This window comes from Xyrauchen texanus, chromosome 24 (genome assembly GCF_025860055.1).
Source record: "Xyrauchen texanus isolate HMW12.3.18 chromosome 24, RBS_HiC_50CHRs, whole genome shotgun sequence".
NCBI classification, from domain to species: Eukaryota; Metazoa; Chordata; class Actinopteri; order Cypriniformes; family Catostomidae; genus Xyrauchen; species Xyrauchen texanus.
This window is the reverse complement of record NC_068299.1, coordinates 39334585-39359901: the sequence shown is the minus strand read 5'-3', so window position 1 is coordinate 39359901 and position 25317 is coordinate 39334585. Positions and strand designations below refer to the sequence as shown.

The 25317-nt window shown below is 37.1% G+C and overlaps 1 protein-coding gene across 1 annotated transcript in view; it reads right to left on the bottom strand.

Annotated features, from left to right (window-relative positions):
• plpp4 (phospholipid phosphatase 4) overlaps positions 1 to 25317 on the bottom strand; it is a 216492-nt gene that overhangs the window by 118668 nt on the left and 72507 nt on the right. Inside the window, exons 2-3 of the mRNA XM_052089451.1 lie at positions 5674 to 5782; positions 4792 to 4882 (exon numbers count right to left, since the gene is read on the bottom strand). Coding sequence (XP_051945411.1) covers positions 4792 to 4882; positions 5674 to 5782 — 200 coding nt within the window. The remainder of the gene's footprint in view (positions 1 to 4791; positions 4883 to 5673; positions 5783 to 25317) is intronic.

Here is a 25317-nt window from a genome sequence, read left to right as displayed (position 1 = left end):
CAGAGTAGCTTCTTTTAGCCACTCTGATATCCTTATTCAATGTGTTCCTGGCCTGATTATACAAGACTCTATCCCCACCCCTGTAAGCCTCCTCTTTGGCATGACGAAGCTGTCTGAGTTTTCCTGTGAACCATGGTTTATCATTGTTGAATGACAAAAATGTCCTAGTAGGGATGCACATATCCTCACAGAAACTGATGTATGATGTAACAGTATCTGTGAGCTCGTCCAGGTCTGTAGCTGCAGCTTCAAAAACACTCCAGTCAGTGCAGTCAAAGCAGGCTTGTAGTTCCAGATCTGCTTCAATAGTCCATCTCCTTATAGTCCTTACAACTGGCTTTGTTGATTTTAATTTCTGCCTGTAGGTCGGGAGAAGATGAACCAGACAGTGATCAGAGAGTCCCAAAGCTGCACGTGGGACAGAGCGATATGCATCCTTTAATGTTGTATAGCAGTGATCCAATATATTCCTGTCTCTGGTGGGGCATGTAATGTGCTGTCTGTATTTGGGCAGTTCGCGTGTGAGATTTGTTTTGTTAAAGTCCCCAAGAATAATAATGACTGAGTCCGGGTATTGTTGTTCTGTGTCTGAGATTTGATCAGCCAGCTGTTGCAGCGCTAAGTTCCCAGACGCGTTAGGAGGAATGTAAACACTCACCAGAATAAACGAAGAAAACTCCTGCGGCGAGTAGAACGGCTTACAGTTAATAAAGAGCGCTTCCAGATTAGGATAGCACATCCTCTTTAGTGTTGTTACATCTGTACACCAACTTTCGTTGATGTAAAAGCATGTTCCACCGCCTCTCGTTTTCCCCGTTAACTCCACGATGCGATCCGCTCTGAACAGCTGGAAGCCCGGCAGATGTAATGCGCTGTCCGGAATGGCTTCACTCAGCCAGGTTTCAGTGAAGCACAGTGCAGCAGAGTTTGAAAAGTCCTTATTAGTATGTGTGAGTAGATGTAGTTCGTCCATTTTGTTGGGAAGAGAGCGGAGATTTGCAAGATGAATGCTCGGCAGTGCTGTTCGAACGCCGCGCTGACGGAGTTTAACCAGCGCGCCAGCTCGTCTCCCTCGCCTGCGTCTCGTAGTGCATCTAAACAAAACAGCAGCGCCTCCAACTAAAATGTCCAGCAAAACGTCCGAATATTGAAAAACCGGGAAAAGATTATCTGGTATGTGCTGCCGAATGTTCAGCAGTTCGTCCCTGGTAAAACTGATTGGTAAAAGATTGCTAAACACAGGACAAACTAACAAAAACAACAAAAGAATTGAAGAGCTCCACACCGAGGCGGCCATCTGCGGCGCCATGTTGTATTATGTGACTTGACCAGACTTGTGGAGGTCAACAATTTTTTCTGAGGTCTTGGCTGATTTCTTTTGATTTTCCCATGATGTCAAGCAAAGATGCACTGAACTTGAAGGTAGGCCTTAAAATACATCCAATTCAGAACACCTCATATCAGGGGTAATTGCTAATTGTCTAAAGGCTAAAGCTGCTAAAAGGCACAGTTAACTTAGTATATGTAAACTTCTGACCCACTGGAATTGTGATATAGTCAATTAAAAGTGAAACAATCTGTCTGTAAACAATTGACGGAAAAATTACTCGTCATGCACAAAGTAGATGTCCTAAAGAACTTGCTAATATTAAATCTGTCGAGTGGTTAAAAAATTTGTTTTAATGACTTAAACCTAAGTATATGTAAACTGCCCTCTGGAGTAAACAGGTGGTACTATGGTCCGGGGGCATGCGATTAATTGCGTAAATTTTTTTAACGTGTATTTTTTTAATCAAATTAACCGACAATTAAATCGACAGCCCTACTTATAATGTAATAGAATTTAATTTCACTTTTGACCAATTTTCGAATTTTGACATAAAATTCATTGTTGCATTATAGGAGAACAGTTTGGTCATTTTTCAAGCATGTTGTAATGATAGAAGATTGAAGGCCACATTTGGTGTGATGAACGGCCTAGGACTAGTTTGCAAATGTAGACATTGTTATGTAATCTCATATTTCACAAATTATTTGACTGACACCAATGGTTCTTGAGGCTAAGTTGCTCAAAATGAGAACAGCTATCATAAGTTATGAATTACTTGTGTTTTTTAAACACTGCACTATAAAAAAAAAAACATTAACGCACACGTACAATGCAACAGCATCAACCGGTGACCAATTTAAATATCAAATTTTGAAAACAAAACAAAAACAAAGAAGCATGATGACAAGTTTCAAGTCAAGATCAGAGGCTGTAGGAGGAGTGAGAAAATTATTTATTTAAATTAAATTCAAAATGTTGGACAGGCAGTAGGGAATACCATGGGAAATATGGCATCATTGCCATAACCACAACACAAGAAACTGGATGAGACCAGTCTCATAAACATAGGCCAAATTATTTGATTATAGGCCACATTATTCATGATTTAGGCCACACTATTAAGTAGTTATGAGCAATGAAAGCTATTTTTCTTATTTCTTGACGAATAAGTGGCAATGTTCTGAAATTGCTCAGGTACCATTAGGGTATGATAGCTATCATATGCACCAAGTTTCGTTATAATAGGCTTAAGCATAACCCAGATACATCCTTGTTTGGTGTGCTTGCCATCAAATTCATTGATGATTGGCCAATGGTGGCCATGTTAGTATATATATATATATATATATATATATATATATATATATATATATATATATACGTGGTGGTCCTCATGGTCAATGATGGCAACTCCCATAAAATGCCTGCAAATTTTGAAGTCAATTGGTCCAACAGTTCCATAGTTACAGCCACTTTCACATTGTTTTCTGTTATTGCGCCTCCAAGTGGCCCAGCCCCATTTAGCTCTTAAATAAGTTTTTAAAATTGTTGGAAAATATCTTATTCCATTTAAGAGTTATATCCATATAAGTAAAAGTGGAGACAACTTTTAAAATCATCTGCTTGTTTTTGGCCCTTAGAATCGAAATTTTACCATGTTCCTCCCTATATCAAAAGAACTTGCTTACAGCTATTATACTGGTGATGGTTTCATTCTGATCAAAGAAGCAATTCGCTAAAGTAGTTTCAGAACAAATTTTATAATGGCAACAGGCCAAAGGTGAACCATTGCAAATGTGATATTGTTGCGCTGACACTCGGACATGTGAAAATGTCCGATGACAAAAATGACCGACATGGGAAAATTGAGTATTGTTCGACTCGGTATGTAGCACTGAATGTAAAGAGACCAGTATTGTGAGTTTCGGCCAAACTGTTCAAAAGCTATAAGCAAAAATAGCCATTTTTTATACCTTCTGACCCATTGGAGTCACAGCACCAAAACACTGCAGGTCACCTCAGGGCATGATGTCTACGAAACATACCCAGTTTTGTCACAATCCGTCAAAGCTTTGTGGAGATACAGCCTAGAAACCCAATTTAGTGCGTTCTTCATTTAATTTATTGAAGTACCATTCAAAAACGTTTTGTTCTATCACAATTCTTTTTATACATTTTTGTCTTGAGAGTCCCTAGATGACGCTTGCCAATTTTCGTGCAAATCTGGCAAATGGCCCAGGACAAGTTTGAAAAAGTATGTTTTTCTGAAAATTCAAAATGGCGGAAAAACTAATTGGCAAAAATTTAAACCATTGTATGCTTCGACTTGGCATGAGCTCAGGAATCATGGGGAAAAAAGAATTTTGTCTCTTGGACTTATGGTTCAAAAGTTATTAGCATAAACATGAGTGACATTTTGGACTGTTTGTGGCACAAGAGGGTTTGAGATAAACACAAATTTGCTATGGTATCACTTCAGACTGTCCTCTAGATCTGTGCAAAATGTCATAAATTTCCCACGAAAGGTTCTATGGGCTGCCATAGGAAACATAACACTAACAAACACAATAGATGCCTTCAGTGCTTGGACCTTAATTATAAAAGCAAATCCCCAAATAAAAATCCTTACAAAAACAATAGGGTTTCTGGCCCTTCAGATTTTGATAGACCAAACCGTTTTTTAAATGGCACTTCAACAAATTCAATGAAGAACGCACCAAATTTGGGTTGAGGCTGTATCTACACAAACTTTGAATCCAAATGATCATTTAAGAATTATTGATTGTTAGCATTATTATTGAAGGTTATTACAAAGTTTTGATAAAATATCTCGGAAAACATGGACAAGAAGCTATCAAGCTATAATCTGAGTGTAAATGTGAAAATTCTATACTAAATCCTTTAAGTCCTCCAAATATCAGCCCCATTCACTTTCATTGTAAGTTCCTGACTGTAAAATACATATTTGCTTGAAATTAACGTGTGGTAATTATGCCGCAAATGCTGCCGATTGAGATTAACTTCTAATAATTAAAATTTTCCTCCAAGTTGCCATTTAAAGACTACGACAGCTGTCCACTTAATGACATATCATTTGTTAACTGATTGCGAGTTTACATACTTTTCGAATTATATGTAAATAAGCAGACAATCGTTGTAGTTCTTAAACAGCAACATGTAAGCAACCTAACTTTAGAAATCCAAGTATGAGGTATGACAGTGTAATTTATGTTACGAAACAAAACAGGAATTTTACTCATTAATCGAAAAGTAAGATGACTATTCTAAACACCTAGTAGAACCCACAGGGAATTAGGCTTCAGGGTGATGTCATATAGTAAATTATTTAAAAATGACAAATCCACAATAATGGTAGAAACATCCATTGTGCAAAAAGATTTAATAATATTATAAATTAATACATTTGTTGACAATATCTGGGCTTTGACTTGGGTACTTACCTAAACAAGCCTCTTTAATTTCTGTCTTGTCTGTCCTCTGTATAATCTTCACCACAAATATCACAGCCAACGGGGTGAGGAATGAAATTGCCTGCAAAGACAAAAGGACACAATGTCCCTCTGCAGTTTTCCTGACCATATTATATACTCAGAGCAGGCGTGATTATGATAAAACCTGTATTTCTATCCAAAACCATCTGATGAAAGGAAAGATTTTTATTTTTTATTTTATTATATGAATGCCTTCATATCTGAGTTTCATTTCACCTTGAGTAAAACAAGTGTCAGGCTTCCGCACTAAGGTTTTCAGCCTCCACACTCTGGTGAATACCAGAAAACAAGGCTATAGATTTGCCTTGAACATTTGGGGGTTACAATGTGAAGAATTTACATGTTTCCATTGATCTTGATATAAAAAAAGTGGTGTTTTTTACTGGCTGAAATTACATTTTTGAAATTAAAAAATATATATATATATATTTCTGAGAGTAACAACTTAATTTTATTTATAGCCGATAGGTTTAAGGCGTTTTAGTCGATTGCTGGAACATGATATCTCAAAACCAGATTATCCAGCTTGTAGTGTAGATAAAACAACATTTAGACCATCTGCACCATGTTAACTTGCTTAACTGATCAAACATACAGAAAAGCTTACCAGCTTAGAACAGTTAATAACGTTAATGACCAACTTGACTAACTAAAGATTAGTATGTTATTATCACTGTCAGTCAAAGCAATGTCAAGAGTTATTCATGTCACTCCTGTATTCTGTACACAATGATTATTTAGTGGATTCACTCCCTTATTTAAAGGTTTTTTCCTCCCATAACTTGTAGTGTGTATGTGGCCAGTAGATCAAACTAAATGAGGAGAACTTACAAACATGACTCTCTTGGGGATGTGATCTGATTCCACCAGAGGATTCTTATAGAGCCACAGTTCTTCAAGCTGGATGACTCTCTCAAAGGGCTCCAGGAACTCTGTGAACCTAAACAAGACCATACTCATTTTACTCAATGCATATAATTGGAATTGTTGAGTGAGGTGTATTTTTATGGTTGGGAGTGTTTCAATGATCAATGTTCAATGAGGGAGGACCAAAATAGAATAATAAGTATTCTAACCTTAAATGGAAACTTTATCAAGAGAATATCAGTAAACAGCTTGTAAAACTCAGCAAAATGTGAAAGCAAAGAGGCAGGAAAGAAAGCACATACTTTGCATCTAATTACATTTAAATGCAAAATAAAGGAGAACATTAAAAAGTCTGGCAACCAATCAACCATTATTATGCATTTACTCTAGCATGACCCCGATTTTGGATGAAGTCTCTTATTGTTAACAAAATAATGGTGTCTCATTGATTAATACTTCTTGCTTATTTATCATAATCAAAGATGAACAAGTCTGGGGGCCACAAACTGACCTCTGAAGATATTATAATCTGCAATATGTCTGTAAAGACAAAAGACAGTATGACCCAATATTTGTGTGTGCTATGTATTTTTATGCTTTTAAGAGTATCACATCCTTAGCTTAGCAGCATGCTAACAGCATAGAAATCAATTGTAAGGCTCCAGTGCGATTTACATATAAAGCACAAATTGTATCAGAGTTGTTACAAATGTCTATATCTGACATGGTAAAGTCAGCATTTTGTTTCTGAGTATTCCAATACCCCAGGACTGGCCACATTATACCAACTCATTGACAAGTGGCATCTTCCATCAGACATTTTTGCATCGGCTCAATTGTGTTTATCTTATCTTGTAGTGCAACTGGAAGAGTATTGCGTCAGCAGTGTGCGAGACACACGTTTGCATCCCTCACTGAAACCAGGAAGAAATTGCATTTCCATAATCAATGACGAGGGCAATTCAGAGGTTGCCTTTTATTCATAACATAACATTTTTACCCCATAGGTTTAGGTTTGGGGTTTGGGAGTTCTCTGTATTGCTGTCTGTACATCTGAAAACTACTCCCTTTACAACTCGCTTTTGGTGCCCCTCTGTGAATATTTCATCCAAAAAATGGAGCTCACACGTGCCCATACTCCCAACAACACTTACCACTTTAACCACGGGGGGCAGTATTTTGGATTTCGGTAAGCCCAGGCTGAAAAAAGAATGGCTAACAAAAAGTCAACCTACTGTTTCCAAATTCACTGTGCGATCATTCCGCTGAATAGATGGTATACAGCAAGACAGCTCTCTAAGTAGGAATTCAACCAATATACAGTATACAGCAGGGATAGACAGGGATGTCAATGAAATAACATTGGCAACACCTTAATCTACATAGCTAAAAAAAAAAATTGCCTATTAATAAAAATAAGTAAATAATTATAATTCATCTATATATACACTGCATATAGACACTGGGCATTAAAAATAGACTTTTTTAGAGTGTAGTAGTTTGTTGTATTTCACAGCTCATTAATTAAAAAGACTAAAGAGTTTCAGAACATTTCAGATAAAAATGATTAAAAATAACTTTAAAGGCAGTTGTTATGAAGTGAGCAGCAATTATTATTATCATATGTTGTACAGAGAGGGATATGACTGACTACACACTGCATTTTCTTTTTCTTGGCTTTGTTTACTTTTGAGGTACTGGAGAAAGAAATGTTATTCATGTGACATTAACTGAGAATTACTTGTTACCAAGATTGCATTTAATTAATCTGTCATGCACCGTGCTACTTCACACAATCCAGCAGCAATGACTCTTGGGATGAGATTTCCAACACTACATTAACGCTTCCAAAATGCATCATTAAATGGCTATCCTGGCCAGCTAATTTGGAGGAGGTTGCTATAGCAGATCTGTCCTTTCTCTCCAAGAGAGTGTATGATACCAGACGAGTGATTACTGGCAACACTTGGCAGAGAAATGTAAGTTCATGTGTTCAAGTTCTTCTGTTATATTATCAGTCAATGAGTATATCACAGGAATATGACATATGTCATTATTTTCAGATTTTACATTACTGTCTACTGCTTATCTATAAATAAGCCATATGTAGGTTGACTTCCTCAAGAGCATAAACACTATAAACAACATGCCAACGGCTGCATCCAAAAGTTGAAGAATGCTGCCTTAAGAGGCTGTATACCAACCTAGTCTCAAAGAATTAACTTTACTATAACTACATTTCTGCAAACTGACTTCTAAGTGCAGCATTCTGTTTTGCCACAGTTTCCTGGTGAAATTAACACTAGAGGCGCTGTGCCAATAACTGTGCGTTTTGTTGACTTCCACACAAACCACGAGTACAATGGCTGATTTAATATAATCAAGAGACACTTATTGACACTTAGGTGACATTGCTTCCTCTTCCTGTTGCTGCTGGTCCATGGCTCAATTTTGTATTTGTAACCTGCTAGCCTGCTATAATTTTGCGTGCATCCTTTTTTCCCCCGCTTTCTACTTTTTCTACTTTCACCAGGATTATACAGCATGCATCCATTTTCATCTCTGCGTTTTTACGCAGATTATTAGATAAATCTCAAACCTCCACTGCCAATGAACCACAACACCTATTCAGCAAACAACAGTTGTAATTCATGGCACCAACACCCATTTTTGCTGCTTGCAATGCATGTCACATGTTTACTATAGCGTCCACTCTCCTGTTCCTGTTATCATTTCCAACAGCTTCTCCCCACTCAGTGACGCACCTGCTGAGAAGCCTGTTGTAAATGTCCTGGTTATAGGAGATTCTGTTGTAATGAATGTAAAAATAGAGACTCCAGCCACCATTGTAAAATATTACAGATCAGTTATCAGATAAAATAAAAGTGATGGCTACTGCTAAACGTAGATCAAACGTAGGCTTAAGGACAACAAGTCAAGGTATTGGAGTGGCCATCACAAAGCCCTGAGCTCAATCCGATAAGAGAATTTGTGGGCAGAACTGAAAAAGGGTGTGCGAGCAAGAAAGCCTTCAACCCTGACTCTGTTACACCAGTTCTGTCTGGAGGAATGGGCCAAAATTCCAGCAACTTATTGTGAGAAGCTTGTGGAAGTCTACCCATAATGTTTGACCGAAGTTTTGAAGCAATGCTACAAAATACTAACAAAGTATATGTAAACATCTGACCCACTGGGAATGTGATGAAAAAATAAAAGATAAAATGAATTATTATTCTGACATTTCACATTTTTTAAATGAAGTAGTGATCCTAATTGACCTAACTAAGAAAGGGAATGTTTTCTACGATTAAATGTCAGGAATTGTGAAAAACTTTGTTTAAATGTATTTGGATAAGGTGTATGTAAACTTCTGGCTTCAACTGTATGCTTATCGGTCTATATTACCTTCATATCCAACTTTAATCTTGACAAACCTTGAATTGTTCAAACGCTACAAGTCTTGCCCACTAATTGCATAAAAATATGCCCACTGTTTTGTGATCTGAATGACAACATTACAGAAATGCATTAAAATACTGAAAGAGTGGATTTTAAAACATGCAACATGTTAGCAGTATTACTTATTTTATGGTTTTGATCGGATCCGATGATGGTGGGAAATTCAAGCATACAATCCATGGTAAATGCCCACAATTGAAAGCAGACTTGACCATTTTAGCAAAAACAGCAGAAATTGAGGAAAAAAACAACTGATCATCCTTTTCTTGCATCACCATGTCAATTAAAATGTCTATTATCATAAAATATTGATTATAAAACATATTTAATCAATCAGCATCGAGGGCTTGAGGTCTCCGCTATTCCTGTGAAACGTCTGCATTGCTGTTTCAGTGAATAGATGCAGCCAGTGGACCGCTAGTCGAGATATGATTGACAGGTCATGTAGCTATTGGTATGACATTTCTATGGTTACATGGGTTGGCCTTGCTAATTCCACAACAGTGTTTGTTTGGATAGAGAATCTAAGGCCACCATTACCAGAGGTGGGTAGAGTAGCCAAAAACTGTACTCAAGTAAAAGTACAATTACTTAAAAAATAATTACTTAAGTAGAAGTAAAAATCTAACATAAATAATTACTTGAGTAAGAGTAAGAAAGTATCCAATTAAAAGAGTACTCAAGTAACTTCCTTTCTTCTGCAGAACACATTATTGTTTTAGAAGAATATTTCAGTTCTTTAGGTCAGTACAATGCAAGTGAATGGGTGCCAAAGTGGTTAAGTAATTTTTTGCTAGAAGTTATTCTCCCAGCCCAGCAGGGGGCGATATGCAGAGAAGAATGGGAAGAAGAAGGTGAACGTGATCTGTTTCTCATCCACACATTCTCATATTACATCGCTTCTAAAGATATGGATTTAAACACATGAGTTTTATGGACAGGGTTGGGGAGTAACAGAATACATGTAATGGGATTACTTATTTAAATTACAAAATATTAGTAAATATATTCCACGACAGTTACAATTTAAATCAATTGTAATTAGAATACAGTTACATTCAAAAAGTATTTTGATTACTGAAGAGATTACTTTTTATTGTCTTTTTATTGTCATTTGTTTCATTTCATATTTAGTCCTTTCAGATGGAAAACATTTATACATATAAACAATGTGATCCAAAGTGCATTTGAACAGCGGTGAAACACTTTCTTATGATGTGTTACATTCATACGAGCAGACAGAGAAGTACGTTTGAAATATGTTTGAAGTAAGTTTAGAGCAGAAGAAATAGAAATAAACCTTGTGTAAAATGTCAGCTTTTCGCTAAGCTAAAATACTATTTCTAGCCATTTTACATGCACATGTTACCAGACATGATAAAACATATTTATCAAGAAAATTCACGTTACATATCATATCATAATTTCTTTTTTCTAGTAAGACCTTTGATATTATGGCAAAAATTGTATTCTTGATAGTAATTTTTTTATTGTTTTCCTGTAAAAATATCTAAAAATTCTTAAAACAAGATCAATTTGATTGATCTTGTTTTAGAAACAACACTGCATAAGATATTTAGGTTTTTCAGACAATGTATTTTTAACATGTGTGTTTTGTCTTACTGTACTGACAGAGTTTTATAGTCAAAACAAGTGAAAAAATCTACCAGTGCTGAAGAAGTAATCCAAAGTATTTAGAATACATTACTTAACTTGAGTATTCTAATGGAATACATTACAAATTACATTTTACAGCATGTGTTCTGTAATCTGTAGAGAATACCTTTCAAAAATAACCTGCCAACCCTGGTAACAGGTACCACGTGATACAGTCATCTACTCGCTAGAGGGGATTACACAATACTTGGGTGATACCAACTCGTACAACAGAGGGGGTAATTCAGATTTTTTTGTCTGACAGTCACGCAATTGCAAGGTATCTCATACTAAATTATTTTCAGCGTTGATAAAAAAATATACTGTAACGTCTATTGTTGTTTATACTTGGGGACTTGCTAATGTGTTTACATAATTAATGAGGTACGTCTGTGCAGGTTTCGGGGACGGTTTGGGGGAGTTTTTAATTCATATTTAAAAGTAAGTGAGGGTTACAGTTATGTTTAAAGTTCTGTTTAATTATGTTGTTTTATGTTATAAAAAGGTTTAATTATTAGTTACCATGGGTGAGTATATTGAAATGTTCTGAGTAGCAGTGATTCTGTATAAATTAATGATGGGAGGGCAGATTCTTTTCTGCGAATCAGTTCTTTCAGACAGTTTGTTTCAATGAACCGGTTAAAACAATTATTCACTAGTTCATTTATGTCATCACGTAAAGGCGTCACTGTACATAATGTTAATTGTAGATTGCTGATTATTTAATGAAGTTATAATAATAAGGGTGTTTATTGTCATCAGTGTTTCATTCAGTGATCTTACAATACTACTATATTAAAGTTTTGCACCTAAAAAACCCATGCTTACACTGATATACAAACACGAATGTTCTACATTTCTAAAGCATATAAAGTGATCAAACTAGTCTTAATCAACTCACCCTTTTTACAGAACTGTGATCCAGCTCATAACATCTTCAGATATAATCTGCATGCAAAATACTCTATAGTAAAATTAATTTACATCTCTCAACTGAAACGTTTCATCCTCTCAATCAAGTCCTGGGTTCACGCATGCCCATCAGCAGCTCACTGATCAGCAGTTCTTAGTATTATGACTGAAAGAGGCGATTTCAGTTCAGTGTACTGGTGACTCACACTGCTGAGCTCGACTCAATGTACTGTTGATGCAAGAGCTGCTGTCCCTGGATCAGTGTGTTGTTGAACTGCTGCGAATGACTCAATGTACTGTTGACTCGAGAACTGTTGCAACTGGATCATCTTCATATGTTGATATAATGATAATACAATCATGTCATAAACATACACCGATCAGCCACAACATTAAAACAACCTGACTAACATTGTGTAGGTCCCCCTCATGTCCCCAAAACAACACCAGCACGCATCTCAGAATAACATTTTTCTCACCACAATAGTACAGAGCAGTTATCTGAGTTACTGTAGACTTTGTCAGTTCAAACCAGTCTGACCATTCTCTTTTGACCTCTCTCATTAACAAGACATTTCCATCTGCAGAACTGCTGCTCACTGGATGTTTTTGGCACCATTCTGAGTAAATTCTAGAGATTGTTATGTGTGAAAATCCAAGAAGATCAGCAGTTACAGAAATACTCAAACCAGCCCATCTGACACCAACAATCATCAATGCGATTATCTAATTAGCTAATCGTGTGGCAGCAGTGTATAAACTCATGTAGATATGGGTCGGGAGCTTCAGTTAATGTTCACATCAACCATCAGAATGGGTAAAAAATTTGATCTCAATGATTTGCACCGCGGCATGATTGTTGGTGTCAGATGTGCCATTATGCCCCCCCCAAAAAAAGTTGATGGATGCACCACAACCTTATCTGAGCAAAAGCAGTATTTTTATCTTTCTGGTTCAAAAGTTCTGCAGCCTCCTTTCAAAATGGTAACAGGTTAGTTAGAACAAACTTCGTTATAAAAGTTGTTTTTAAAATGACAGTACTTTGCCCTAAGGGGTGAAATAACAGTTGTAGTGTTGCCAGATCTCAAAAGAGAAATAAGCAACCTGGTCTGGAAAAACAAGCCCAAAATAAGTGAAAATGAGTATTACATTTTATTCATTTTTGGTAGATTTATCAGCATAGAAATAATAAAAGAAACATACAGTTAGATAACGGAGTATAATTTTAATTACAGATCTGTTTTTCAGTAAAACCCGGCAGCACCAAATCTGTATGAATGCATCATCTCTAACAATAATTCAGTGAAGACATGGAAACAACTGAGAAATATACTTTTTATTTCTAATAATATTTTCCTTGTATCTGGTAAGCTGGTGAGTTTAATTATACATAGTTATTAAAAAGCTCTTCATTTCACAGAATGTGACATCCAAAATGAACATTTAGGCAAACAAATGTGTGTGCATCAGTTTCCTTCAGGATCAAAGAACATGTTTCATTTTTTCAGGCAATATGAAGTGGTGTAGTTCCAGAAATGTACTGTGATAAACCCTTTAGCCTTTATTATCAGAACGAAAGTAACTGGTTATAACCGTTTACCAGCATTTAAAAATATAGCTTTAACGCCGTAACAATTGAAAATCACTTTACTCCCGTTTTTGGTAATGTTCCAAAATAAATTTGTTTGTTTTTGGTTTTCATTTTTGTTACTGAACTGTTTTAAGTCTCTGGTCTGGTGTACCCTTCTTTAATCCTTAAATGCATACCCTTTAGTGACCCGGGACCTCAGTCAACCCCCTTTACTTCATACATTTTTGGAATTGTGCGCACACCTCTTTAATAGTGTAACACACACACTGTTATGAATCAGACGAGGGCAGACGAGGAGTGAGGATCTAAATGCAGCTTTTTAATGATGGAGCAAAAGTGAATAGGATAACTAAAAATAAAACAACACAGGGAACAAACACAACATCCACGAGGGGAAAACAAAACATAAATATGAAAAACATCCACGGAGAGCACGGGCAGGAGAAACATAGAGGACAACCATAACATACAACGACCGACAACGAATGAACAAACAACAGGGCTTAAATACACAGGGATGATGAGTAAATTAAACACAGGTGGAAACAATGACACTGGCAGTGATGAGGGCAGGGGATTATGGGAAGTGTAGTTCGGGACAGGTGAGAAACATAGAGCAGACAACGGGGAATCGTGACACACACACACACACACACACACACACACACACACACACACACACACACACACACACACACACACACACACACACACACACACACACACACACAAAGCTTGACAATATAAATAATATGTAAAACTGAAACCAAAGACACAAACACACACATGATGGTCAGCTGACCGTAAACGATCACTCTCTCGTCGCACCACCTTCCGCAGTTGGCCTTTATCCCTCTCGGAGGCTTAATTCACTGATAAGAGATCGGGTGTGTATAATTACGACCCGGCCCCGCCCTCCAACTTGTCACACTCTCTACCGCTGATTAGGCCACTCAGCACTAGACGTGCACACTCACAGCCCGGCTTTGTTTTTCAAATTTTGTTATGTTGCAGCTTTATCTAAAATGCTATAAAATAAAATAAAAATTCACATCAATCTACACTCCATACCCCATAATGACAAAACAAAAACCAGATCTTTGACAAATTTGCAAATGTAAAAAAAAAACTGAAATATCACATTGGCATAAGTATCCAGCCCCTTTGCTATGACACTTGAAATTTAGCTCAGGTGCATTCCTGTTACAGATTTGCAGGGAATGAGGACCCAAATGCAGGAATGAGTAAAAATAAGGATACTTATATATATATATATATATATATATATATATATATATATATATTATATGTAATTTATTATATATATGTAAAATATATATTACAAAAAATACAAATAGGAAAACAAAACTCTCACAAGGGATTAAAACAACAAACCAGAATAAAACATAAACTGAACAGGGAGACAACCGACTAGAGGACCGACTAGAAGGGAACACTAGAACGGGAACAGTCTCACCAATGTGCAAACGCACAAAACTATCTGATAAATAAAAGAGGGAAGAATATTATTCTCTAATAATATAGAGAAGAAAGCACATGAGGAGCAGGTTAATCTAATTTACATTACAAGGACTAAACGAGGGAGAGTGATAAGGGAAAGTGGAGGCGGAGTCAGGGAAGCACATGGCAAGACAAACACAAAGCCACAAAGTATGTGCTAACATACAAGACAAAGTGACATAAGTGCACATGGCAATAAGGTGTTGGTCCTGGCTGTCATATGTGCGTTCGGCCACCTCCTTGCAGTCAGCAGTGACTCGAGTGTAGAACTCTGTCTCTTGCTCCTCCTCCTTCGAGTGTTGGGAGGAGCGGCTGCTGTGTCCACCGCCGGAGAGGGAGCATCATTGTCCTCAGGCTGGGATGAGGAGTGGAAGCTCTCCGAGACACAGGCCGAAATGAATTAATCCCATTTCAAGGCCAGTCTGATTGTATCGGAGAGACATCCCCCCTCACCCACCTCTAGAATACAAGATTTGGTGGGCTCAACCAGGCCCGCACAAAAAGATCCATGTTTGAAACAACCAGGACTCTTCCTTGATCTGGCTGCCCGGCCAAACTGAGCAAATGGGGAGAAGGGCCTTGGTAAGAGAGGTGACCAAGAACCTGATGGTCACTTTGGTTGAGCTCCAGAGATCATGTGTGGAGATGGGAGAAACTTGCAGAAGGACAACCATAACTGCAACACTCCACCAATCTGAACTTTTTGGCAGAGTGGCCAGACAGAAGCCTCTCCACAGTGTAAGACACAAAAAAATCTCCTAAAAACTCTCAGACTGTGAGAAACAAGATACTCTGGTCTGATAAAGATTGAACTGTTTGGCATCAATTCCAAGCATCATGCCTGGAGGAAATCAGGCCCCACTCCTCACCTGCACAATACCATCCCAACGGTGAAGCATGATGGTGGTGGTAGTATCATGCTGTGGGGGTGTTTTTCAGCGGCAGGGACTGGGGGACTGGTCAGGGTTGAAGGAAAGCTGAACACAGCAAAATACAGAGACATCCTTACTGAAAACCTGTTCCAGAGTACTCAGGACCTCAGACTGGGCTGAAGGTTCATCTTCCAACAGGACAATGACCCTAACCACACAGCCAAGACAACACAAGTATGGCTTAGGGACAATTCTGTGAATGTCCTTGAGTGGCCCAGCCAGAGCCCAGAATTGAACCCAGTCGAACATTTCCGGAGAGACCTGAAAATGGCTGTCCAACGACAGTCCCCATCCAACCTGACAGATCTTGACAGGATCTGCAGAGAAGAATGGCAGAAAATCTCCAAATCTACAGTAGGTGTGCAAAGCTTGTCACATCATACCCAAAAAGACTTGAGACTGTAATCACTGCCAAAGGTGCTACAACTAAATACTGAGTTAAGGGTCTAAATACTTGTGATATTTCAGTGTTTTCTTTTTAATAAATTAGCAAAGTTATCAAAAATATTATTATAATTTTTTTTTTATTATGGGGTATGGAGTTTAGTTTGATGTTAAAAAAATTATTTAAAGTATTGTAGCATAAGGCTGCAACATAACAAACTATTGCTGATAAAATAATGAATACCTTCTGAATGCACTGATGTTTTTTTGCCCACTTCATTATTTTAATTGCTTTTTTGTTTAGTTTGAATATTCACCAATTCCTCTGCCAGGGGGTTGGCTATGTAAAGTTTTTTTTTTTATAGAAAATACAGTGAACATATTTCTTGCACATCAACCATCCCTAGTTTGGAAAGACAGGAGAATGAGTTAATAATGACAAGATTTTCATTTTGAGGAGAACTATGCCCATTTAACCTTTTAAGAAGCTTTGTGCTGACACCAGCATGCTAGCATCCAAAACACAACATACTGTATGCTGTTCAATAGGGACCAAATCAATTCTCATCACATTTATATAATTGCCTGGTGCACCCAAGCTATGGACTGACTACCAACAGGTAGATTGGAAAAGTGGAAGATCGAAATAAAGAGATAGCATTGGCAAATTGACCAACAAAAGCAAGATATGGGATGCCTATTTTCTCTGACCAGGAGTTATAATTGATCTGAAAACCTGCATTAAAAGCCTGCCTTGAGTACATCTTGTTGTCGAATACCCTTTCAAATCCTCATTTCATATGAAGCACAAGTATGAATGTATTCATTGATGATCAAAATAATTTTTATGCTACAAATTTTCTACCAATGGCTTATTTGGAAATGGCTGACTTAATAATATACATGTGGTGTTTATGTTTTTTTTTTAAATGTCAGTGGTGCCAGAGATAAAAAGTAAATTCTCTAACCATGTACTGTATGTATAAACTGTTAATCAATTTAGCATGTCAGAGTAGCATGTAGCAATGAAATGTCATATCGAATAATATTGAACATCATTGAAAAAAATGAAATCACAAATTATTTTTAATATGTAGGGGAAAGTTGATAATTTTGGAAGCCTTTTGTCCTGTTTTCCATTAAGAATGCATTAATATCCTAAAACAAGATCAATTAACTTGAGGAGCTAAAATGTATCTAAATTTAGTTTTCTAACCCTGGAAACTTGAATCTATCAACATTTGCCAAGATATACACTCACCTAAAGGATTATTAGGAACATCATACTAATACTGTGTTTGACCCCCTTTCGCCTTCAGAACTGCCTTAATTCTACGTGGCATTGATTCAACAAGGTGCTGAAAGCATTCTTTAGAAATGTTGGCCCATATTGATAGGATAGCATCTTGCAGTTGATGGAGATTTGTGGGATGCACATCCAGGGCACTAAGCTCCGTTCCACCACATCCCAAAGATGCTCTATTGGGTTGAGATCTGGTGACTGTGGGGGCCATTTTAGTACAGTGAACTCATTGTCATGTTCAAGAAACCAATTTGAAATGATTCGAGCTTTGTGACATGGTGCATTATCCTGCTGGAAGTAGCCATCAGAGGATGGGTACATGGTGGCCATAAAGGGATGGACATGGTCAGAAACAATGCTCAGGTAGGCCGTGGCATTTAAACGATGCCCAATTGGCACTAAGGGGCCTAACGTGTGCCAAGAAAACATCCCCCACACCATTACACCACCACCACCACCAGCCTGCACAGTGGTAACAAGGCATGATGGATCCATGTTCTCATTCTGTTTACGCCAAATTCTGACTCTACCATCTGAATGTCTCAACAGAAATTGAGACTCATCAGACCAGGCAACATTTTTCCAGTCTTCAACTGTCCAATTTTGGTGAGCTCTTGCAAATTGTAGCCTCTTTTTCCTATTTGTAGTGGAGATGAGTGGTACCGGTGGGGTCTTCTGCTGTTGTAGCCCATCCGCCTCAAGGTTGTGCGTGTTGTGGCTTCACAAATGCTTTGATGCATACCTCGGTTGTAACGAGTGGTTATTTCAGGCAAAGTTGCTCTTCTATCAGCTTGAATCAGTCGGCCCATTCTCCTCTGACCTCTAGCATCAACAAGGCATTTTCGCCCACAGGACTGCCGCATACTGGATGTTTTTCCCTTTTCACACCATTCTTTGTAAACCCTAGAAATGGTTGTGTGTGAAAATCCCAGTAACTGAGCAGATTGTGAAATACTCAGACCGGCCCGTCTGGCACCAACAACCATGCCACGCTCAAAATTGCTTAAATCACCCCTTCTTTCTCATTCTGACATTCAGTTTGGAGTTCAGGAGATTGTCTTGACCAGGACCACACCCCTAAATGCATTGAAGCAACTGCCATGTGATTGGTTGATTAGATAATTGCATTAATGAGAAATTGAACAGGTGTTCCTAATAATCCTTTAGGTGAGTGTATCTACAGTATGTAAATTGACAAGAAGGTAGTAAATTTAAGTAAATAATCTTAATTCAAGATATTTTCTCAGAAAACGCATTTTAATATATTATGAAGTTTTTAAGTAAATTTATCTTGTTTTAAGGATTTGGTTTTTCCTCTAAAAACAAGACAAACACAGTGATTATGTTGAAAGTTAACATACAATATAAACAACATTTAATAAAATAAAAACAAACACATACGGGGAAGCTGCCCGTAAACTCTCTCTCTCTCTCTCTCTCTCTCTCTCTCTCTCTCTCTCTCTCTCTCTCTCTCTCTCTCTCTCTCTCTCTCTCTCTCTCTCTCTCTCTCTCTCTCTCTCTCTCTCTCTCTCTCACCACTGCCTTTATCCCTCTCGGAGGCTTGATTAGCCTGATAAGGGAGCGGGTGTGTAGAATCACGACCTGGCCCCGCCCTCCGCCCTGTCACATATATGTTGTTTAACAACACAACCAAGTAAAGCAGCTAACAGATACCTCTAGGGAAAATGTTTGCCTTGTTTTTTCCAGAGCTTTAGTGTCATGATCTATTTTCATGTCTTCTTGTATAACATAGATTAACATTCAATATCTGTTTAATTTCTCTGTTACTGGCACATTACATTTGATACATGGAATCAGGCTGATTTTAACTGGGCCACAGATCGACCTAGCAGCTGGGTACATTTATACTGAGCAAAGTCTATAATTAGAATGAAAGTAGATGTGATCTCATCAAATTTACATTCATCTCTACATAATATCTAACAGAATTACATTAAACAGTTACTGTATAGGCTGCATAACACCCATGCATTTAAGGGATAAATTACTGTAGTTTCCCTCTTTCTACTAGAAGCCACTTGTCTCTGAAGCAAGACTGTTGTTGCTGAGTGTGCTCTTCAATGCAGATGAGGAGTTCTCAAAGTCTGCACTTGTCTGCACGACGTGACAATGTCAATGAATGAAATGCAACTACTGCAATTTTCAGGCTAAAAGTGGAAGAGTGGAGTCCTCAAGCCCACACTAGCCACATCCACAGCCGCCTCATCATATCTCTGGACATTGTTGTCTTACTATTATTCAATATTCATCGTCATTTTCTTTCTGAGAGAGAGAGTGTGAGAAATAGTTTAGTAGGTGTCCTCTTTACATCTAGATTTCTACACTACAGGTGTCTCAACCTCAAATGATCTGGGGGCCACTAGTCAAGTGTTATTCTAACATAACTTCAGACTATATGCCAGCAAACCAACTGCCACTGAATGAGAATGCTAACGGATAGCTTTCTCCAGGTTTCTACTTGGGGCCCAACATACCAAAGGGGGCCCCACTTGGAGATTTATAATTCAGTTTCATAATTCCACTGTGCATGTCAGACGCTGACTTATACACTTTGTGTAGGTAAAAGCCCTAGAAATGTTGCAGATTTCATAACATTTGTACTTTTATCTTACATGTAGGGTAATAATAATCATAATAACAACAATAATAATATTTGTTATTCTTATAAAAATATGAATTATGTTTGTCATAATTAATTTGTATAAACGTCTGCTAAATGACTAAATGTAAATGTAAATATAATTATGTTCATCCTATAACTACCAATGCGAGATCTTATTTCGTCCTCCACATTCCTCTCATTTCATCATATCACGACTCATGGTCAACCGTTCCCTTTCAAGCACCAAAAGCATATTCCCCTCGCAGATGTGCATTGAGCTCATTATTCAACACACATACCACAATGATGGTGACAAATATACAAATAAAATATTGAGTACAACTGACTTTTATGTGCCAGTAGAGGCACTTCAACAACTAAAAAATCATGAGTACAATGGCTAATTGTGACTTTATAAACACAAATGTTTTGCACTATTCACACACTGCTATGTTATATTATCGAAAATAATTTAACTGTAAGGCATCATTTGAAAAACTATACATTTTGATGTTTGTATTACAGTCTTGCCTACATTTATACACTTACAAACTTTAGGTTACAGTTTTAGGTTGGGAAGGTACATTTTACTCCTTAAAACCTTCATCTAATATTCAAATTAAAACGCCGCCTGATTACGATACCATTTCACTGGATTTTGGCGCCCCCGCTATATTCCTTAATCAATTAATCAGATTTTCAGATAATTTATTAATCATCAAAAATAACACCAATTTAACACCATTTCCACGTGCAAGCTGACATTTGCACACCTGTGGCTACGACACTGAACAGATATCAATATTTCAATGAAAAAGGGCTTAAATACTTTTCTGATACTTGTCATTTTAAGCTTTTGGGGAGCTCTTGGGAGTACGTGAGGAACTATCCACTGCTATTGTTTTGAAAAACTTTACTGTAATATTCATTAAAACATCTACTATTGTGTTCTGCACAAATAAAGTAAGCCATACGGGTTTGGAACAACAGGGTGAGAAATTTTGACAGAATGTTCTTTTTTGCTAAACTATTCCTTTAAAGGCCATTAAGTGACAACTGGTTTTATGCTATAGTAGCTGCAAATGAATTTAAATTGGGGCTGTCAATCGATAATAAAATGTGTAATCAAATTAATTACATGATATGCTAAATAAGCAAATTAATCACATATATTTGCAGAGAAAGGTCCCAAAATAAAAATAATTCACTATATAAATCATTAAATAAACACTATATTTAAATAATGATAATAATTTTTTATTATTTATAATACAAAGAATAATTCAGATAATTAAAATATATGACATTATTGTGTGCAGATATGTAAAGCAATAATTAGACAATACAAAAAGAGGCTTTTGAAGGCAATATATTGTTTTTTCCATAATATATTGGCCTACAGTCCACAGAAATCTATTTTGCAACTGAATTCATGAATGTTTCTGAGGTAGATTTATTATAAGGACGTGACTATGTTCTCACAGTATGCGTCAGACGGACGCTTTTGGAGTGTCTCACTTTGGTTGCAGGATTTCATAAACAGCCTTTTAAGGATGTTGTGTCACGTTAAACGTAGTTAGAAAAACACGTCTCGTGGCACCTGCATTCGGAGTTGCACTTCGTACATCTGTGTTTTAATGTAAAAAGCACCTATCCTTTTTGTGCCGTCTACTGTCAGTAAGTGTAGTTTGTTGCTTGTACAGCTGGAGATGCACTTACTGCCTCCTACCGACTAAAGCCCCTTAAAGCATTGAGATGCTACATCAAGCTTGAATTGCTCCGATGGTTGGAGAAAAAAAAAATGATGGTCTGGGGCATGATTAAATGCGTAATTTTTTAACGTGTTACTTTTTATATAATTAATTTCATTGATTTAACGTGTTAAATCGACAAAATACGAGACGAATGTTTAAATTTTCTTAGTCTGATTTTACTGTGAGAGCCGTGCACCCACTTTACTACCCACAGAGTTATTGTTCATTCTTACTACAGTGATGAATTCAACCTTCTCTGCAAAGTACCTACGACTGATCAGCTTAATCTTTATTTAATCACATCAAGCTCACTGGGTACCACAGAGATTTTTCATTGATTTGCACACAATTTGTTTTAGCACCCAATTCACAACAGGAATTATGTAAATCAGCTAACAGAGCAAACATGCCCAAAAAGACTGTTTTGAACACAATTTGCATGGCATAACTGCTCATCTTTCAGGCCGCTTCTGAGTGCTAAAAATGGAAGTGTTGTGGAAAATGCAGCAAACTACTTCAATCTGGAATGCATCACATCCACTTTAAAATGCCAAAAGTGCACCTGCACCAAATGCACTCTTTTCCATTTGATTATTTCTGAATAAGTTAAATTCTAAATTACACCTGCTTTACATAGATGTGTTTGCATTTCAAAAAATGACAGTGACTTCATTCAAAGCTGAAGTTTGTAATTTTTCAGTGTCAATGACATGTCTTATGTGTTGGGCATAATCTGATAACAAAGTCATTTACTTTACTGTAATTTAATGAAGTTTTAGTCAAAATAGTGCAATGCAATACATTTTCAATTCTTGTAATCAGATTACAGTTACCCACTTTCAAAAAGGGTAATTACTTTTAAGTACATTACTGAGTTGTACATATTTCTGAATAATATTTATGTAGAATACATTTAAAACTTGAATTATGTTCATGTGTGCATCTGTGTTTCTATGAAAGCTGAAGGGCATGTTTAGACATTCTTTTTACATTTTAAGAAACAAATTTCTGTGAAAAGTAAAGTAATTAGTAATGTGATTTCTTTTCAGTGCAGTACAGTAATCTGATCATAATTTTAGAGAATTAGTCATTTTATGGATTCCTTTTTGAGTTAAATACCCAAAACTGTGGCCTAATTTTGTCCAAAACACTGGATATCCCGGCTAATACAGGCATCATCTGGCATCTGGTTAAACTGGATTGCGAGTGGTTAGTGAATAACACCCTATTCAGACAGGATTAGTTTTCCAGACATATTGTATGTCAATAAAGTAATTATTACTGCAGATGTTTGTAATCTTACCATCAGTTTGCACGGGATAAGTGATGTCTGTAAAAACACAGACACAGTGTGTCTCCCAGTCTATTAGAAAGTGTATGCTGTGCTGATTAATTATGCAGGAAATATTAAACATCATCATATAGACATAATGTATCTGGGATTGATTATACTAGAAACATGGGTAATAATTTATTATTACTCTAATTAAAAAAACAAATACATACATAATATGTAATTGCATAGCTAATATGAGTGTAGTAATGTTCACATTTAATACTGTAGCTATCTTACTAAATATACATAATAATTCATGTTTTTTTTAACTTGTGTAGCCTACTATAATGTCAAATATTGTAATTATTACATTACCCCACATCCCCATATATAAAATAATCCCATCGGAATAGGGCTTAAGATGCAGATTGCTGTGCTGAAAATTCACCCCTCACACTTCCAATCTACAAAAATATACATTAACAAAAGATAAAGCTAAAAAAAAACACTCAAGGAGAAGCTCCATGATTCAGAACTTGTCTTATTTGTGCTGCATGTTCCTTTGTAATTCCAGTTTAATGCAATTAAAAAAGAGCTGAATATTGAGCATCTGTCACAGGCTGAGCTCTATTTCACTTCCTGCATTGAAATTTGTAAAACCTCAGAAAATTCCTGAGAGATCTCAAAGCCTCTGGGTTTTCCCTGCTGTGGGGTTTTGGCTCTGAAGAAACGCGCAGAACAGATGCCACTGAGATTTCTGTCTTTTCATGTGGGGCGGTGTGCTGCTTCTGTTGACATTTAGCACTGTTTGCACTCTCATTACTCAACAGAGCAAATGTCAGAGATGACATAAGCGAATCACACGCGACAGCTCTCGCGCCTGTCAAAAGACATTTATCTGCACAAAAGAAAAATCACTTCACTCTACAGGTTGCGAGTTAGGTTAAATTAAAGAGACGGTGCTAATAGCAGAGAAGCAGGATTTCTAGTGAACAAGCTCATGAACACAAACTTTCACTCTCGCTGAAAGATTATTCACACTAATGACACAGCACCCGGAGATCTTTCATGATCAATGAGAATAAGCTATTTCCAATGACATTATGGGACAAGTTGAGAACATTTGAACTTTGTGCAAATAAGTTGATATGATAAGAACAGGAATTGAGACGTCCACATCTCATATATACACACAGTAACGCCTAATGACCACGTTTTCACAAATTATTTCTTTTTTGCTTGTTATTAAAACCACAAATTAATGATTTATAATACATTTGTAAATTATTTTGGGAGAGTGTGAGTGACAGCGAAAGAGAGAGAGAGATGGAGTGCGAGGGTGCTTTCCACAGATATTAAGCTATCCAGAAAATATAGAAACTGTTGTATTAATCAAGCCGCGGAGGTGCGTTTCAATCAAGGTTGTGTTTGTTGTGCGTGTGTATTTGTGTCAGTGTGTGGGTGAGAGCAAAAGAGATCGCTGTCCTTTTCTGCATATCGTAGCACCATTTTGTGGTCCGTTCTGCATAACGGGTGGCTAATTTTTGCTGATGGACATTCCACCCCTGATCGGCCCAAAACTACGTCGGCCCACCGGGAAAATGTCCGGTATGCCAGATTACCAGTCCAGCCCTGCTGTCAGGATACCGAACTTCTTCATATCTGTGCATTTACTACAAAATAATTGCACACCTTAGAGCATCTGTCAACCAACGTTGAATGAAGCATTCATCAGCCCTGTTATGTAATGTACAATAACTGAAACAAAATGCAGTTTTCTTCTCTTGTAGCCTTCTTACGTAACACTGTTATATGTCCATTACTCCCCAAGCCAATAAACACCATGGTAAACAAACACTCTACTAAAAGTCTGCTAATTTCATTCGCTGTCTAAACCTTTTTTCCTCATGCATTTTTCTCATTTTTTCCTGCAAACCTGGAAACAACAGAACAAACATGTCTCCTTCATAATCAAGATAAAGAAGGCCGCATAGAAAGACTTGCAAAATACATCAGCACGCAGCTGGCTCTATCCTCAAACACCCCCCCCCCAAGGAGACATTTCTGATAGCAAAACATTTAGTTGGCCGTGCCTCTCTTGCATCTATATTATAAGTCCTGATTAATGATTGGTCGCAGCCGAACCGATGAACTCTTAAAGTCATACTCTGGACTAATGTTGGAGCATATATGCACA